This window comes from Taeniopygia guttata, chromosome 2, assembly GCF_048771995.1.
Source record: "Taeniopygia guttata chromosome 2, bTaeGut7.mat, whole genome shotgun sequence".
Classification (NCBI taxonomy): domain Eukaryota; kingdom Metazoa; phylum Chordata; class Aves; order Passeriformes; family Estrildidae; genus Taeniopygia; species Taeniopygia guttata.
The window spans coordinates 18,824,595-18,844,249 of record NC_133026.1 but is presented as its reverse complement, the minus strand read 5'-3'; the positions used below and the strand labels follow the sequence as shown (position 1 = coordinate 18,844,249).

General features: G+C 39.6%; 1 protein-coding gene across 7 annotated transcripts in view; it reads left to right on the top strand.

Moving 5' to 3' along the window:
• The window catches only part of MLLT10 (MLLT10 histone lysine methyltransferase DOT1L cofactor), a 132,756-nt gene that overhangs the window by 12,182 nt on the left and 100,919 nt on the right, over window positions 1-19,655 (top strand). For all 7 annotated transcript variants that reach the window (XM_072925464.1, XM_072925463.1, XM_012571535.5 and 4 more), the window contains one exon: window positions 1,458-1,537. In XM_072925464.1, coding sequence (XP_072781565.1) covers window positions 1,458-1,537 — 80 coding nt within the window. Of the gene's footprint in view, window positions 1-1,457; window positions 1,538-19,655 lie in introns of those variants that run through there.

Genomic DNA, 19,655 nt, shown 5'->3' with positions numbered 1-19,655 from the left:
TCTCTGAGTTGCATTTATACTTGTTTCCTATTCTGCACTGGCACTTGTTAACCTAAATGTATAATTTCATGTTTAAAATCTCCCTCTTAATATCTAAAGAGAAATTCAGAGTCTCCACACCTGTGGTTATTATAGATGCAACGAAACAAGATTTTTTTTTTTTCTCATGTTAAAATTTTTTTTTTGTACAGTAGAAAGGGTTTACCAGAACAGTTTGGCCTGTAGATATTTGAACAAAGTATTTGAAAATCTGACAATGGATCTTAATATGACTACATGTATGTATATAATAGGAAATGATTTCATTGACTTTCCTTCATGGAAATGAAGGTCTATTAGCCAGATATTTTTATATTACTATTGCATTACTATTTTTCATCTCTGAGCTATCACAAAATCAATATATTTGTACAGTATCACTACAAGTTACTAATTTAATCTCAGCTTTTTTCATAACTTTAAATTAATCATATTTTTTCTACTTACACACTTAAACCTGATTTTAGTATTGAATTAACATATGATGGTTGAGAATTGAGTCTGACTTATCTTTAATATTTTGGGATTATCTTTGAGCAAAAGTTTGGCTTTTTGGTTCTTTGTTATTTGCTACACCCATACAAATGAGAGTATACTCACAGTACTTATGTTTTTGTGTTTTAATTCCCTCTGTAGTTCTTAAGGTTGCTTGATGTGTGCATTTCAAGCATGAGCAAATTGCTAAAGTATTTTTTTCTGTGGAGTTTTGTAACAAACTCTTGGGGTTGCTTTTATATACTGTAAAAATATAGATGACTGTCTTGCAAATAAATCTGCATGTCTGAAAATCTCTTCCCTAAGGGTTTATGTCATAGCCTGGCTCAAGTTGCAGTTAATCCAAGTCCTGATGCTCAGTTCAGTTTGTATTTACAGCTCTGAATTTTCTGGGGTAAAAAAAAAAAAAAATCAAACTTTACTTTCGTTCAGTTCACTGTGGATTGTCTGCTTAAAACCAGTTAATGTTCTTATAAGAGTAAGAGAGCTGGATAGTAAGTATATGAATAAATGCCTTAGGAAGAGCTTAGTTACTTAGTTACTTTTAATTTTCTCTGAAAGTTCTCATAATAACAAGCATCCATTATTTACAGTGAAGTGTCTCACCTGTTTTGCGGGTAAATAAATAGCAAAACAGGTCACATGTGAAACGTTACTGCTTTTGAATGGATATGTTACTTTTCAAGCTAATTTGTTCTTTTTTAATTTAACAAATTCTGCATCATTTTTAAAATCTAAGATGGTTGTACTTTATTTCTCTTAATTCTGTAATACTATTTAATGTGCAATGATAGATGTCAATTTGGCTTTCTTGATATTTAAAATTATGTGAGATCAACAAATAGTAAGCTTCTTTTAGAACATACTATTAGTATTGTAGTACTGTTTGTGTTTGCTGAAATGTTTTGTCTTGTTCAAAACAGCTTGCTATGGAATTGTTCAAGTACCCACTGGACCGTGGTTTTGCAGAAAGTGTGAATCTCAGGAAAGAGCGGCTAGAGTGGTATGTGTTTTGTTTATTAAGTAGTGCTAGTTATACTCTGTGGATAATGTTTACCCAAGAATTATAGTAATAACAGAAGAGAACTTTGCTTTCTGTTGTAATTCATCTAGATGCTTTTCAGAAAGACTGTTTATCTTCTTATTTTTTTTAAAGTGGAAATATGTAACTGTCTCTGAAGTATTCTGACAGTGTCAGCTGTGGGGTTTTTATTTTTTAGGTGGTGGGGGTTTTTTAGTTTGTTTGGTTGGTTTTTGTCGTTTTTTTTGTCTGTGGTGTAGGTTTTGGTTAATTTTGTTCAGCACTTACATAGGTACAGGAAGTAAAGAAAATCTATATCCAATTTTCTTTTACAGCAACCTTAGGTTGCCTGTTAAAAGCTTCAGTCTAGGAACACTCCCAATAAGTAGTGGTGTTAATTTCAAAAACTAAGGCTTGCTTAGACTGTCATACTTAGAAATGAAGAAATATTTTCTTTCTGTTTTTTCTAATTATTTTGTGGTAGATACTGAGTATTTAGTAATGCTTTTATATTTTTTTTTACCACTGCTACATGAGGTTTTGTTTTGGTCAGACATGTATGTTTGTTAGATAAAACTGGGAGATGTCAGGCATTTTTAGAAAAAGATAATCCCATTTCTCCTTACTTGGCACTTCTTAGTTTGTCTTCCTGCAAAAGACAAACTGACAGAAGTGAGAGGATTTAGAAAGACTGAGCTGTTCCTTTGCCTCTGAAAAAAATTTCATCGGAAGAGAAGGTGGTGCAGCATCTTAGAGCAGTGTGTAAACTGTTTAAAAAATGAGGAGTTGGAGACCAAAATTTCAGTTACTGTCAGTGACTGTCAGTGTGTTTACATGACCTGTTTGCTTTACCTATTTCCTTTTCTAATTTAAAGTGCTATAGAAACGGTGGCAACACTTACTGTTGTATGAGTTTTTGTCACAGGTCTAAAAAATCTTATTCCTCTGCTTTTTCCCACTTTTTGCTGCTAATGTGTTCATAATGCTTAGGGTAGTCGAGACTGGCTTAGTTCTTCCAAAGCAGACCTGTTGGTGGGAGCAAGAAGGGATTGACTTTTGTATGCTCTTCAAGTATTTGTCAATAGAAAATCAAAACCCTTTCTAAAGAAAGGCTGTTTCTTTTCAAGGGGAGACTATCAGCTGTGTAACGTTTTAAGAGTAGCATTTTTTTAGTGTTGCTGAGTTTGATATGTACAGGCTGATAGCAAAGTTAAAAATACAGAGGAGAGAGTAAGACAGCTGGTGACTACAAGAGGGTTTTCCAAGAGCATGATAGGGAATCCTTGTGGTTTGGGATATAGTTAATCCTGGTTTCTTATGACGCAAGGAGTGAAAGAGAACTGTCCAGAGTTCTATAATAAACGGTGTCTCACTACATTATGATAATTTCTTGAGTTTACCAAGAGAATAGCTTTGATAGACTACTTTACTTCACTGTTTGAAGTAAAGAAGGAACAGTGATAACTGAATTTTCTGCCTGGTGTATTCTGTTTTTGTTTCCGCCAAACAGTGTCTGTTTGATTCAACAGGTTGATTACTGATTTTGTTTTGAAAAAAGAAATCCCATTTGTAATGTAGTGCAGGTTTAAGTGGATCTCAGGTGAAACCAATTGCATGTGAGGTATAAGGGCTGAAGTTTTAACAACTATTTGTATGTTAGCGAGTTAGAAAACATGGTGGCACTGTCTGAGGTGTCTTGGAGCAGCTCTTGACGTTCAGAAACTAAACTCAAGCCCTGATCTCAGTATGGAAACTGGAGCTTTACAGTAAGCATTTTACCAAATCCAGAAGTTTTAACACACTTACTTAGAAAAGCAAACATCCTTATTGTCGCTGTATGAGACTGAAGCTTAGTTTTTCTCTCGGCCTTTTTGCCTATAAATAAAACTAGAATTAAATTAACCATATTACATTGACTATGCTTCTGCTTGCTTACTTTTAATCTTTAGAAATACCTCAGTATTGCGCTCAAGGCATATTTTTCCATGCTGATGCTGTCCGTGTTGTGTGTTTTTGGGGTGCATTTCTTGGTTTTTTTTTATTTTTTAAGCTTCAGTTGCTGGGTGAATAAATTCATACTGGTAAGCAACTGCAGCTAATTGCTCACACTGAAGTTAGTCTTGCTTTAACAGTGAAAAGAAATGGACTAACACAGGAGCACATAATGCAAGTTGGTGGGTCACCAGAGAAGTTTTTAACAGCAGTTCTTAAGTGAACACTTAACAGCAGACTAGGACAGGTGGCTTCCCATGTACTATGGAATGTCATGCACTGGTGTGTACTGTGTTCCCTTTCTTTTGTATGCTGCTTCTAGGCTGGTATTTGCTGGGTAGGAGCCAAAGTGGTGGCTGGTTGACTTCTGTGTTTTTGTTGGTCAGCTGGGAGCCAGTGTCTTGGCTGCTGAATGGTCAGTTACTAGTTGGAAAGCACTGCTGCATGCTGGACAGGTCATACTGAATTTTGGTTCCAGCAGGGTCATGTTTTTCTCTGTGTGTGAGGGAAAGTGTGCCTTTTCATAAACCTGAGCTGTATGGATAATGGATATATTGAGGTGGCTGGTAGTTTATTTGGCTTACATTTTAATCATGCTTATGTAGTACATAATTGAAGATTGTAATCCCAGTATACACTTTTTACATCAATGTGTAAGTTTTTAACTATTGTTTGAAAAGTCTTAAGTTTTCTCTAAATCAGCTCATTTATCTTAGCTGATTTATGGTGAGCTTGAAATTCAAGTCTCTTCAAGATGAGTGGCAACTGCTCCCAGCTTTGCCTGTGTCAGCACCAGCTGCTACTACCCTGCATAGTGGGTCATATTGGTGTCTTCAGATGTACCTGAACTTCTGAGTCAAAAAGCAGGGCAAGTACATATTGATGTAGAAAAAAATAATTTTGAGGTCTACATGAGGTTGTATATGTATGGACTCCTACATAAGGGGGTTTGGATCCTGGCTTAAGAAATTCAATGGTACATGTGTGTTGTCCGAGGGCTGATAGTTCAGGTACCCAAAGAAAGACTGGAGAACTAAGCTTAGGATTTGTAGCACAACTGTTGTTCGAAAAGACTTTTTTTAGCCCGTAATCCTGTTATGTGTCAAACATCTTCCTTGTTGATCCTGTGTTAAGAGTAACTTAAATATAGTATATAATAGGATACAAATAGGTAATGTGTTTATGGTTTACTATCAGTTACTAATCTTCATACTCATCGTGAAGCTGCAGTAATCTGTTTGACAGAGATACCAGGCAGGAGTTCACCATTTGTGCAGGTAGCTTGGTTGTGTTTTTTAGCTATGTGTAGGTCCTGTTCTGGATCCAGCTTGATTCAGAGAGACCAGGAGATCTCTGTACTGAACCTAAGCATTAAGAATTCCAGGAAGTTTTACTATGTCAAAGTGTAGCTCAGATACTAAATGTGAGGTTGCATTGCTTGCATTGCCGATGAATCACTATGCTGTTGATCTGTTTCACAGGAATATGAATCTGTGCTTGCATCTGGAAGAATCAGTTTGGACTTGGTACAAATTAATCTAATGTCGTAATGGTGGTGTTTTTTTTTTGGTGGGGTGGCTTATGAAGTTTAATGCAGTCCTGGTCCAGAACTGAGTCAGCACATTTGTGTGACTCTACAGCTTGTCTAATAAGCCACCTGGATGGCTTAGTCCTGGGAAATGTATTTAGGGGGCTGTGACTCCCTGTGGAGCTAGCCACATAAGACTTGAGATAGCATCCATTTGGATCTCAGCTCAGTCTGGCATAACCAGAGTCTCTGTGTTTGCACATGTGTTTCTTGGAACTTGGTGTGGAGACAGAAAGACTGTCATTGCAGAGTAAGTTTAGACTGTACAGTAGTCAGTACTTAAGGGCTCAGAGCAGTAGAAGTGCCGCTATACTGTTTACCCAGTTCAGGTACGCTGTGTGCTCATAGCAATAGTGTCCTGCTGGTTATCCAACGAGACCTGAGCTGCACCTGCATCTGCTGCACAGATGATCCAGAGTCTGAGCACTTGAATTTTAATAAAAAAAAAATTGTTAATATAACAAGGCTTGGAGCTCTCTCCAAATTATATTTTTATAATTTCATCACATTCATCTACAAGATTTTTTTATAGACTTGCTCATAAGAATTGTTTGATGTATCCATATTTTTACACCTCACCCCCAGCATTTATTTAGTATGAAATAAGCATAGGTGCAGTCTTACTTGCCTTTTGCCTAAACAGAAAGAGGCAAAGAAGGTGAAACTAGGAATTGAGCCTTTCAATATGCAGACACATTTTTGATCAGAGCTCTGACACCTCTGGCTCAACAGCCTGCCTTCAGGGGAGTGGGATCTGTATTAACACCTGTATCTGTTACTAGACTGAATGTCGGTAAATATGGTCACAATGCAGGTGAATGAAACTTTATTAACTTTATTTTAGAAGAAGAAAACTTGCTTTTTTTTTTTTTTCAATTTGAATACTGTCCATCAATAAGGACTGATATACCATGTAGTTTCTTTGACGATATCCCTTGAAATAATTCTTAAAGTACTGTTGAAATAAATGTTTCTTTAATGTGGTGTATCCATATTTTTCCTTAAAGGAGACTTTATGTAAGAATATTACTAGAGCTACTTTAAGAATATTGTAAAAAATATTACTAGAAGATTTGCTTTAGTTTTGAATGCACTACAGAAAAATTGATCTGTTTGCTTTTGTTACTTGTCTGGCTTTTATGAATGACTGTGCAGTCTAGAAGACATTGAATATTAGCTGGATATCTTGAATAAAAAGCCTGCCTAAGGATACTTAGGGAGAACATACTGTATTAGGTTTGTGTGACAAGGTTTTGTTAATAAGGGGGCTACAGGAGGGATTTCTCTGAGAAGCTGCCAGAAATATCTCGTGTCTGACAGGGCCAGTGCTTGCCCAGCTCAAAAACAAACCTACTGCTGGCCAAGGCTGAGCCAGTCAGGAACTGTGGCAGTGCCCCTGAGATAACGTATTTAGGAACAGATAAAAAACCCTGCTGAATAGAAACTGCAGCTGGAGAGAGGAGTGAGAATGTGTGAGAGAGACAACTCTGCAGACACCAAGGTTTGTGAAGAAGGAGGGGGAGGAGGTGCTCCAGTTGCTGGAGCGGTGATTCCCTTGCAGGTGGTGGTGGTGATTGTAGGAAGGCAGGGTGTCCTGCAGTCCATGGAAGGCAACCAGGGAGCAGAAGCCCACCTGCAGCCTATGGAGGACCCCATGCCGGAGCAGGTACGTGCACCTGAAGAAGGTTTGGAAGCCCATGCTAGAGCAGACTCCTGGCAGGACTTGTGTAGAGAGAGGCCCATGCTGGAGCAGGTTTGCTGGCAGGACTTGGGACCTACTGGGGTTCTGTACTGGAGCAGTCTTCCTATGGGACTTCTCTCCGTGGAAGGGGGAACATGCTGGAGCAGCTTATGAAGAAATGGAGCCCGTGAGAAAGACTTAGGTTGGAAAAGTTGGTAGAGGACTATCTCCTGTGGGAGGGACTCCATGCTGGAGCTGGGGAAGAATGTGAGGATTTCCACCCCTGAGAAGGAAGAGGAAATGGCATGTGATGAACTTACCACAGCCCCCATTCCCCTGTGCTGTTGGGTGAGAGGAGGTAGTGGAAATGGGGAGTGAAGTTGAGCCTGGGAAGAAGGGAAGGGTGGGGAGAAGGTATTTTAAGATTCTGTTTTTTTCTCATTATCCTACTCTGACTTGCTTGGTAATAAATTAATTTTTCCCCAAACTGAATTTGCTTTACCCATTGATGGTAACTAGTGAGTGATATCTCCCTACCTTTATGTTCATCTAGGAGCCTTTTTTTCAATTTCTGTCCCCTGTCCAGCTGAGGAGAGGAGTGACAGAGAGCGTTGGTGAGGGCCTAGTATCCAGCCAGGTTCAACTCACCATGGTGTGTCTTGGTGTCACAGATAGGGCATAAGGAAGTCAGGATAAGCAAAGTAATTGGGGACATAGCAGGCAGAATTGGACTGAACACAATAAGAGAGAAAAGTGGAATTATTGTGGAAACTTTGTTCTGATTGTGGTGAAGGTGAAAATTTTTATTTTGAAATACTATTGATTGAGTAATATATATTTCTTGTCCATTACCTAGATAGGTGAGTGTTGTTTGCTTTGCATTTCATGAGTACGAGAAAATATTTTTTCCTGTTCACATTTTGTTAGTGTATGCAGTGAATACAGACCTAAAACCTTGTTGTAGCCCTGCTCTAAAGGTGACAGAATTGTTTAGCATTACAGTGTGTGGTCTTCAAGGTTAGGAGTACAAGAAGTGCAGAAGGTGCTGCACAAGTGCAGTGTAGTTTCTGTGTACTTCTCCAATGTATCAAAGTGGGAGTATTAATGCAATTTCTGATTGTGCTTCCTTCATGCTTTTTTTTGTGTGCTGTATGTTTCCCTGCTTGTATTACTTGGTTTGTAAATACACAGATGAGTTTATAAACTTATCTGAAGCACTTTCCCACAGCAGAGAAAAGGTCTGCTACTTTTTCTTTTGATTAGCTACAGTTTACTGAAATGTACATGTAATTTGTGCAGTAGATTATAATTACACTATGCAAATCATGGTTACATAGAGTATTCAAGCTTTACAACACTGTTACCTCACTCAGGTACTACTTGATTGAAAAATTTTTAGTATAGATGTCAATATAACAGGTACTTCAGTAAATAGTCTGAAGGTTCTTTGGCAAAATTACTAACCAAAGTGAGGCTAGAACAAAACATTTTCCTTTACAGGAATTGCGTAATCCTTTTGTGGAAATGTTTTCTGACTGTTTGTTTCATTGTATTCACTGGCAGAAGTCGTCTCTAAAGTAAGCAAGGAGTTCCTCAACTTGTGAGAAGCCTTGCTTAGAATTGATGCTAACATTTTATAGCTAGGAATTTTTAGGATAAAGCTGTGGTGTTGCAGAAGAACACTGAAATGAACCATTGCGTATTGTATTTTCTTCATGTAGACTAAATTGGATCAGTTGCATACTTTCGGGCTGATAAAAAAATTGAGATGTTCAGTTGGACTAAACTGCAGCCAGATGTGACAGGCATTTCTCATAGCCTTCTGATGCTTTATCTTGAAGATCAGTGTGTGAATCTTAAACTTTATGTATGCTTATAATTTGGATTCGTGCAACATCTAGCAGGGCTTACTAGTCTTAAGTATTTAGTAGAAGATTTATAGTTTTGGACTTCCAAAGTTGGAGTAGCCAGATCATTATACACCTTGTATGTCATCACTATGTTACATGTACAATGTAACATAGTGATGACATACAAGGTGTCTCACTTCCATACACATGAGTGAAAGGATGACTTAAGTATGACTTGTAGTACTTACTGAATGGATGGTCTTGGAAGAATGCTGATATACATGTTGAGTGCTTCTGATAATCTTGTCACATTCTACAAATTTATTATCTATAGTAGATGTTTTTGACAGAGCTAACTGAATCTGCATATATTTTTATATGACGCCTTGATAAAAAGAACTAGGTCGAGTCTCTTTAATTTATCCAGGTATAAACCCCAAAATGCTTTAGGTAGTGAGTCTGTTTTTCTTTTACCTGTCAACTGTCTGCTTTAAAAAAAGTTCTTTCTTTCTCCTGGGAGAGATGACTGAATAGAGATGGGGCAGAGATTTGGCAAATTTGTCAGCATCAAAAAATGGTTATTTGAAGATGAAGATGACTTAATTTCTTAAGTTGTCAAGTTGCAGAACATAGCACTTTGGAAGAGAAGTGCTGACAGCGTGCATTCGTTTGCTCCATTAGTGATGTCAGCCAGTTGGGGATTCTTGGATGTGGCAGAAGATACTTTGATTCCTGTTGGTTTTTCATTGTGGTTTATGAACACTGGAGTCTGGTGTGAATCATAGTGAAACATTGCAACTTTAATTGGCCTATTTTTGGATATTTGAAATATTGTGTAGTTAACTCCTTGCTGACTTCTGCTTCAAATCCTGGCATGGTTTTAAGCTATAATTTATAGAGTCATTTAGATCAAAATAATGAAGGTGGGTTTATAATTTTGGGAGTTTATAAGGTTAGGTATAATTTTGTGAGTTTATAAGGTTTATATAGGGTTTTTAAAGTCTGAGGGTACTGTAGGTTGAGAATATTGATAAAGTATGTTGCTATCCCACTGTAGTTTAGAAACTGATAAAGAAGTGTGGATTTAGTTTTGTAGATAGAAGTCTCTTCTTTGGCTGGGCCATGTGTTCCTAAAGCAGCTCATCAGTTTTGCTGTATTGAGCAGGGGAAAAATGAATTTCTGACTCTGGCAAGTATTACAATGTATGGATGTCAAAATAGAAAGAAACTCTAATGGAAAATTTTCATAGTACCTAATTGGTTTTAAAGAAAAAGCACAAAAGAAATTATCAGCGAAATATCAGAATAAAACATGTGGTGTGAATAGATAGCCTAAGTTTGGTGTGAATAGAGGTTCAGTAATTTTCAGTAGCTGCTGGAAATGCTTGTGAGTTTTACTGGACTTTCTGGAGGCTTCAAGGGCTGAGATGTTGATCTTCCCTGGTTAGTCTTGATATGTTGGCAGTACTGATCTTGCTTCATTGAAGATGGCTTGAAGTAGGGAATTGGGAGATGCGATGTCACTGCTGAGGGTGGGGGTAAGCTGTTGCTAGCAGATGTAGATGTGATCAGTCTGGTGCATATCTTGTTGCTGGGTTTGTTCTTGTGCTAGCTGCCTGTAAATTTGCATCTATTGATAGAATTTATGTGAAGATCTAAATTTCCAGACAAAATATCTTGGCAGCAGCGTACTGGTTTGCACTACTCTGCAAATTGTCTGTGGGTTTTTCTTTTTGTTGTCTAATCTTGCAAAAGCTGATCCTTTGTAGGCTCTAAGATACTTGTTTTTCTGTAGATAGCCTCTGATTTGCTGAATTTGAGTTAGGTTTTCTATTGACTATAATCTAGTTGTCTGTGGTTCTCAATTTTAATTAGCACACTTTCATTGAAGTGTCTTTAGAATATGGTTTGTCTTTATAGATGGAGCTGTGTTTACATTGGTTGTTCAGTACCATATTTTTCTGAATCTAACACAAATTGCCCCAATTTTTTCCAGGTTTATTAGGGGAAAAAGAGATTTTTTCCTGTCTTCAGTGTTTTCATTCCAATGTACATGTGTTAAATTTTTACTTTAATTTTTTTTTCCTATTGAAGAAAACACACTAGGGTAAGAGGAACATGGAAAGTATAAAAGTAAATTAGAAAATACAAGATTCTTTCCTGTGGAGAAAAGGAAATACTAATTTCAGATCCTTTAGGGGAGAAGGAAAATGAATACCAAGAACATTTTGATCTTAGAAGATAATTTTTAATTGAAAGAATGGAATAAATTTCAAATATTTATGTACAGGTTCGATGACGTATGCGCAGCATTGGCATAACTGAAACTCTAGATTGATTTTTAATAAACTTCGTGTTCAGAGCAGTTTTTTAGATTGTCTTTTTTTCTCAGAATATTTACGTTTTTGACAGCAATAGGTATGTCTGCCAGTATTAAATTGTTTTGCTTTAACTAAAATAACTACCCACATCAAGATCTTTACCCTTCTAAACCAGTTTTTAAATCCATATTAAGATATTATCAGAGTATTATTATTTAAGTATTATTTAAAGTAGTAATATTTTAGACTACCTAGCATATTTGAAGTCTGTAGGATTGGGAAAGATCATCGTACATATAATAAAGACTAATAATAATATAATATAATAAAAGACTATAATAATAGGTGACTTCTACAGATGTCTTTTTTTCTGGCAACAACCAAGAGTGAGACAAAATGTTATGGAATACTGGTGAAGGCAGATGAAGAACTTGTATCACAGAACTTGGGATCTGAGTATCTGGACACAGTCCGTTGTGCTGCAAGCTTCTGTGGCTACTGATAAGTGGGAATTTGGGCTGCTAAGAGCATCATGGGCTGCCAGTTGGAAAGCCATTGATTAGAAACTAACCTTCTGATCAGCGCTTTTCTTACCTTTGTAAACCTGTCCATGTGCTTTCGAAAAGTTTGTTGAATTAGTGCATTTTGTTATGCACAGAAATGTTGTGCAGAAATGCTTTGTTATACACCTAGTAGCATGGCATGCTGTAATATAGATGTATATGAAAGCAATTTCAGAAATAAAGCAATAAAAGGCTTGGCAATTGACTCTTTCCTCCTAGGTTAATTTTTAAAAAAGTTGTAAGAATTTGAAGGATTCATAGAATCATCTAATGGTTAAGATTGGGAAAAAATTGTGATCATTGAATCCAGCTGTTAACTTAGCACCACTATATTTACCAGTAAACTGTGTCTCTAAGTGCCACATCCACATGCCTTTTCAGCACTTCAGGGATGGTGATTTTGCCACTTCCCTGGGCAGCCTGTTCCGATCAACCTCATCGCCCTTTCAGTGAAGAAAATTTTCCTAATATGCAATCTAAACTTCCTGTGGTGCAACTTGAGACCATTTCCTCTTGTCCTGTCACTTGCTACCTGGCAGAAGAGACTGACACTCACCTTGCTACACCCTTTTTCAGGGAGCACAGAGATGTGGAATTGTAGATAAGCTATTCCCTGGGCCTTCTCCAGGCTAAACAACCCCATCTCACTCAGCTGCTCTTCATCAGACTTATGCTCCAGACCCTTCCCCAGCTCCATTGCCCTTCTCTGGACTCTCTCCAGCACCTCAGTGTCTTTTTGGAATTGAGGGTCCCAGAAGTGAACCCAGGATTTAAGGTGTGGCCTCACCAGTCCATTGTAGAGGGTTATGGTCACCGCCGTGGTGCTGCTGCCACACTGTTGCTGATCCAGGCCAGGATGCCATTGGTCTCTGGGCCACCTGGGCACTCTCTGGCTCATGTTCAGCTGCTGTTGACCAGCACCCTCGGGACCTTTTCCTCCAGGCATCTTTGGTGCCACTCTGCCCCAGCCTGTAGCTGCAGGGGCTGTTGTGACCCAGGGGCAGGAGCAGGCCCAGGCACTTGGCCTTGCTGAAGCTCAGAGCTCTGGCCTCTCCCCATCCGTGCAGCCTGTCCAGATCCCCCTGCAGAGCCTTCAGCAGCTCAACGCTCCTACCCAGCCCGCTGTGTCTGCAGACTGACTGAGGGTGCCCTGGATCCCCTCACATGGATCATTGAGAAAGATTAAACGGAGCTGGTGGCAGCGCTGAGCCCTGGGGAGCTCTGCTGGATGTGATTCCATTCACCAACACCCTCTGGGCCCGGCCGTGCCAACAGTTCCCTACGCATCCAACAGAGCACCCGGCCCAGCCATGAGCAGCCAGTTCCTGCAGGAGATGCTGTGGGAAACGGTGCCAGAGGCTTTCCTGGGGTCCAGGTAGGCACATCCACAGCCTTTCACCCATCCACTCAATGGGTCACTTTGTCACAAAAGGAGATCAGGTTGGTCAATCAGGACCTGCCCATGCTGGCTCAGCCTGATTTCCTTGGTTGTTCAGTATATGATGTGTGATGGCACTCAAGGTGGCCTGCTTCATGACCTCTCTAGCCCTGGGGTCAGGATGATAGTCCTGCAATTCCCTGGGTCTTCCTTTCAGCCTTCCTTGTAGGTAGGTATCTCAGTTGCTAATCTCCAGTCAACTGACACCTCCCTTGTTAGGCACAGCTGCTGGTAAATGGTGCAAAGTGAGTTGGCAAGCTCTTCTGCCAGCTCCCTCAGTGCCCTTGGGTACATCCCATCCAGCCCCACAGATTGGTGGCTTTCTAAATGGCATAGCAGGTCACTGGCACTCTTCTCCTGGATTGTGGGGACTCCATTTTGTTCTCTGCTTCTGTCTTCCACCTCAAGTTGTGAGCTAAAATTGCAACAACAAGTGGATTTAACCATTCTTCTGTTTGTTTAATGATTAACAGGAGCAGCAGAATAAAATGTTTTGTCTGATGACTTTTAACTCCTGTTGATGAAAAAAATTGAAAGCGGTTGAGTGTCGGGTTTTGCGAACTGTTATGCTGATTGTATGTAACTCGCCATTTTTGTAATTTTTAACTTCATGGATCATGCATTGCAATCTCACAGAGTTGTTTCTTACAGGTAAATACTGTTGGGGCTTGGGGTTTTGGTTTTTTTTTTTTTTCTCCTGTTGTCAAGCAGTATGAAATAGTAATTCTGTGATCAAAATGTACTTTGGAGAATAAAAACTGCGTTGGAAGTGTGTCGTGCTGGGTATATGCACCTTGACAGGGAATTTAAGCTTCCAAACACAATATTTTGCATATATGGCTGATGTCTGTTGAAAATCTTGAAATACATGAATGTCAGGGAAATACCAAAACAAAACTGAGCAAGAAATCTGCCTGTATTACTACCAACTTAAAATTAGTCTGTTTCAAGTGTATGCTTTCCTTCCTTCCATCCTTCCTTCTCTCCTTTTGAAAATAAGGCCTTCGGTTGGACTTCCATCTTGATTTGTAGCCAGTGCACATAATGCCACCTCCCAGATAAGGCAGTTGTATCCTTCATATCCTTTCCTGACCACCTGTCCGTGGTAACATTTATTATCTGACATTGGTTGTGTATGGAAAGGTGGCTCAAAGAAGTGATCTGACTGAAAAAAAGTTATTTTTAGGTTACTGGTCAGGACTTCCATATAGTCAGTAGAATGCTTTTCCCAGAGCAAGGAAGACAGTAGAAAGGACACAGTAGGAGATGGTCAGTGATGATCTGGCAGCACAGTGCAATTATGCTACCTTAAAGTGAGCCTCTAGTAAAGTCAGCTGGAACTGCAGCCTGGTGTCTTGGCTAGCTTTAAGGAACTGTGGTCTGTTTAATCTGCTGTAGATCTTGTGTTATTTAGGTTAACAGGTCACATTGAAAGAAAGGTTTTATTGCCTCATTGCAATGCTGGGAATTCAGTCCTGCAGGATTTTACTTGGTTGACAGTCATTATTCAGGTGAATGGTTCCAATGGCCTAGCTTGGGCCACAATTCAGTTAATTATGTGCAAAGAATTCTTTGACCTTTGTTTTCTTATAACAAGACACAGCATATAATGGGTGTCTGCAGATGATGCTTTATGAATGTGCTCCAAATTTGCAGAACCCTGAGGGAAGAACAATGTTATATTCCTATTTTTCTTCTCTCGTGCATGAATAGTCTTGTCCCTGTCTCACTTTATCTTGTTATTTACCATGTGCTTTTTTCTCTTTCCCTTAATTTCAACATGAATAAGGTAGTCTCTTGGATTGAATCAGTTTCTCTATGCCTTTCCAGCTGAAAAATTGGTAGAGCTAGGTTTACCAAAAAGACTTGAAAGATTATATTTGTATAATGTTACCTAATGATGGTTGAGGTAGCTCTTAGTCCTGGTTAAAATGGAAAGGCTTATTTATCTAGAATAAAGGAAGAACACTTTATACCACAATGCAGTGGAGCCAAGTTGGACTGTAACTGATTCAGTATGGGAAGCTGGAATTGTTTTACTTTGGTCTTCCATTCTTGTAACTTTTTTCTGATGGATATCTTTAGTGGTGACCTCTGTTGTTTTTTTTTTTAATTAAAAAAGTTTATTTCAGTTCTTTATTTCTTCTTGGTTATTTTTCCTTTTTGAATAATGTTGAGGGGATAAAAAGTTTCTTTTTCTGCATGGATCTTGCATGCTTCTGGTTTTAGTTCTCTGCTGGGTGATGTTTTAAAGACTGGACTCCTCAGGAGGCAGTGGGTTTTTCATCAGACCCAGGCAATCTCCGTTCGCCTGAATGCTAAAGGAATAGGATCAGTCTTTGTTTACTTAATTAAGTTGCTGTTTATGTAGCTCAGAAGTGAGTTGTGACAGTCACGCTGTCAGACTCTTCCAGCTTCACAGCTCTGAGATTGGTTTCACTTTAGTCCTCTACAGGAGACCTCATAGTCTAAAGCCATTCCTGCTGAGAGTTCACCCCAATTCTGCATGGACAGAAGCTAGATCCATGAACTTAGTCTCTTCCACCAAAGGGCTGCAAAAATGAGATGTTCTCTAAGGACAGGAAGGAAAAGGATGATGTCATTTTCTACAACTTCATTGTGTTCTTTCAGCCAGTATTTGTCTCTTCACTCTCTTCAGATCTAATTCAGCTGCCTGTACCTACAGCACCACATGCACTGCTGCACCTCCCTGTATTGGACTAGTGCCCTTAACACACCAAAGGATGTGGTTATTCTCTAGGGTTACAGTCAGCCTCTATAGTGTTCATATTTGTGCTGCTCACCCTGATGGTGTTTGTCTGAATTGTTGAGCAGTTATAGCAGCTTGCCCTATTTCTGTTGTGGTGTCTTATAGGTGTTGTATCTGCCCCTGCTACCTACTCCCTCTGCCCTGCACAGCTGGTTTAGAAGTTCCCCACAGTGTTTCTGAATACTCAGACAATAAATCTCTGTCATAAATTTTTGCCAGAGATAAGACTTACAACACACAACTGGAGAAGAGAGCCCTGCCATGGTCCTTGTGCTCAAATATTAGAGACCATCTTATAGATAATCAGATTATTCTGTATACTGTGTTGCATCATCAACATGCATGATAAAAGTATTATACCATCCATTTTAGAACTAGTAATAAAGTGTTAGTTTAAAGAAAAAAAATTCTCTGCTAGATACTTGTCTCAAGGCATGACATTCACTTGCCACTTGGCAAAGCTCCTGGTTTTACTACATGGTGTGTATAGAAACTTGGCAGAGCAGAAATGGGTGACGGAATCTGAGAGTGTGGAGGCTGGGAAGGAATTAGGTTCCTAACGCAGAGAAAGGGAATGGAAGGGCTTGGGGTAGCTGTCTGCTCTGTTAGCTTACTAGGGTGCTACTTTATTGCAGATTGTAGCCAGATTTCATTTCACCAGAAGTGCTTTGTGTCATCGAAGTGCAAATTATCTCTGCAGAGTTACCCGTTCTCAGCACCATGAGAGATGAGTGCTTTGTGCACTCAGGTTTTCTTCCACTGTCAAAACTTCCACCTCCACTTCAGTTTTCTGTCTTGCATCTTCTCTGACTGATTGCAGCCAGGACTGCAGAGGATTAATGATGGACCTGAGTCCTTGTAGACAAGGACAAATAAATCAGATGAAGCTGATGAGACTGAATGGAGCATGCTTAGTTCTTTGGCATAAAAGACTGGCTCAAGTCATTGCATCGTAGTGTCCTGTGATCATTTTGATTTATTTTGTGGTAAAGTTTGCACAAGAAGCTTGCTAATTCTTTAATTACTGGTGCTGCAGTGCTGTGGCTCCCTGCCTTGAGTTTTGCTGATGCAACCATTTGTGGAATTATTCTTAAATTGCATCACTGATATGGCCTGAATTAAAAATGTTTAAAAGTTTATTTAATTCTATTTCACTGATCTGTTCTAAGAGGCAGCCCAACAGATAGTTGTGTCAGTAGCTGAGGGTGTGGTGGAGGGAGAAATTAATGAGGGGGAGGTGAAGGGAAGAAGAGAACCTCCTAAACTGGTTTTGCCACTAGTGAAAATGTATGTCAGACTTCCAGAGTCTTGCAGAGGTGGGGCAAGGTAGAAGCTGTTAACAGCTCCTCTCAGTTATATCATCTCATCTCATTGGCTTTAAGCTGCCAGCTTGCAGCTTTGGGATGGGAGCCAACTTTATTGTGCTGTGACCATCAATACATACCAGGCTTCTTTCTTTAGAAATCTGGTTCAGTGTGTGAGAAATTCACTGAAATGAAATTGTTGCTACTGTGTGTCTCTCAGCACTTTAGTATTTAATATTTGGAGAGCTGAAGTGTTAAGATACAGCTCACAAATATACTGAATATGTAGGATTTTATTTAAAGTGAACTGAACAGTTCATTTCAGTGTCTTGACAAAAAAAAAAAAAAAAAAAAAAAGTAATGATCCAAGTCTGCAGACAACTTGCAGAATGATTAAGATGTTTTCAGCCACTTTTATATCTAAATTTCACCGTAGACTTCATGCTTTGAAATTGCTGATCATTTTTGTGAATGTGTGAGAGAGATGAGTGAAACAAAAGACAAAAGGCTACAATCCTAAAAATTCTTTCAGTGTGCAGCTCTCTATACCAGTGCACTGAGAAAAAAATAAGTTTTTTTCTATTTTACTCTCCATGAAAGCCTCCTTCCTGCTAATATAATTTTTTTACAGGTTAAGAAAGATAGTATTACAAGTTTCTTACAGGTTAAGATAGTCCTTGAGATATACTTTAGCCATATGAATTTCTAGTCCCTCAAATAAGTTTGCACAGTCTGTTTCTGAGGCACTTCTAGCATCATAGGCTCCTTTATCTACTGTCTTATCAGTTAGCTGGTAATGGAGAATAGCTCTGTTCAGGGAACAGTGAGAACAGGTGGCCCACTCTGTTTGAAGGATACGGTGTTAAGTTTGCATCTGATGATCTTGATTTGCTTAAGAAGATTATTTGGTTTCTATGCTTTGAGTTGTCCCTAATCTGGAAATATATAAATGTTGTAATATGGTGATTCCTAGGTATAGGATTCCCTATGCTGTTCCTGTGCTTGTAATGTGAAGCACTTGAAGTGGAATATGTGTCAAATCTAGTAATTTCTGTCATCTCTGGTTAGGATTTGGTTTGCAAGCTCTCTGGAGTGCCTGTATCTCTACACTTAGAGATAAATGTGATATTAGGAACTTGATAGGAGGCAATGATAGCAAAAAAAACTGTTCTGTTGTGATCCTGGTGTATGTTGGAAGAATATTACATCATAGATGATTTTGACCCAGGACTGGGAGGCACACTAACCAAGTTTGCAGATTATACAAAACTGGCAGGAGTTGTTGAATCCCTTGAAGGCAGGGAGGCCCTGCAGAGAGAACTTAGTAAATTAGAGGACTGGGCAATCACCAACAGTATGAAGTTTAAGAAGGGCAAATGCCAGACTCTGCACCTGGGATGGGGCAACCCTGGATGTACAGACAGAATGAGAGGCTGGAGAGCCAGCCCTGTGGAAGGGGACCTGGGGATCCTGGTCAATGACAATCTGAACATGAGCCAGCAGTGCCCTGGCAGCCAGGAGGGCCAACCCTGTCCTGGGGGGCATCAGGCACAGCATGGCCAGCTGGGCAAGGGAGGGATTGTCCTGCTCTGCTCTGCACTGGGGCAGCCTCACCTCCAGTGCTGGGGGCAGTTCTGGGTACTACAATATAAAAAAGAGATTAAACTGTCCAAGTGTCCAAAGGAGGGCCATGAGGATGGTGTAGGGCATTGAGGGGAAGCCATGTGAGGAGCAGCTGAGGCCTCTTGGATTGTTCACCTTGGAGGAGACTAAGAGAAAACATCATTGGAGTCCACAACTTCCTCATGAGGGGAAGAGGAGGGTCAGACACTGATCTCTTCTTTGTGCTGATGAGTGACAGGACCTGAGGAAATGGCCTGAGGTTGTACCAGGGGAAGGTTTTGGGTTGGATATTTAGATAAATATTCTTCACCCTGAGTGTGGTTGCACACTTAATAGGCTCCCCAGGGAAGTGGTCACAGCACCGGGAGTGGTGACAGGGTTCCAGAAGCATTTGGACGATACTCTTGGGCACGTTGGGATGACTCTTGGGGTGGTGATGTGCAGGGTTAAGAGCTGGGCCTTGATGAACCTTGTGGGTCCCTTGCAACTCAGCTTATTCTGTCATTTTGTGATCAAACTACTTATTTCCAGACATGTGGTTTTGCTACAGTTGTCAAATTCTGACCTCCTTTTTCTGAGACAGAAAGTGAGGTTGGTTTTTGTCTCTCAGGATAAGTGGGAGTCGGCAGAGGCTCTGTGGCCAGCCACAGCTATGTGCACCTGTGCTGATCATAGCCACAACACTAACTCGTGATAGACCGTCTTGGTCAGTACAGAGAGGCTAGGACACAGTAGGAAGTTTTGGACTGTGTCCAAGCTTCTTGGCATTTAAGTCCACCCTGTGCTATAGTTTTTGGAGGGTTGTCTCCAGAAGTCCAGGGTGTGAAACCCAGGAAGAAAATCTTGGAGGTAGAACTGTGAGTAGCTTTAATGTGTGTCATAGTTTGAAGATATGGAGGAGAAGGCTTTATTTTTTCACAAATTAACATTAATATTCAAGTAAAGGTTAAGGGAAAACACACACATTCAC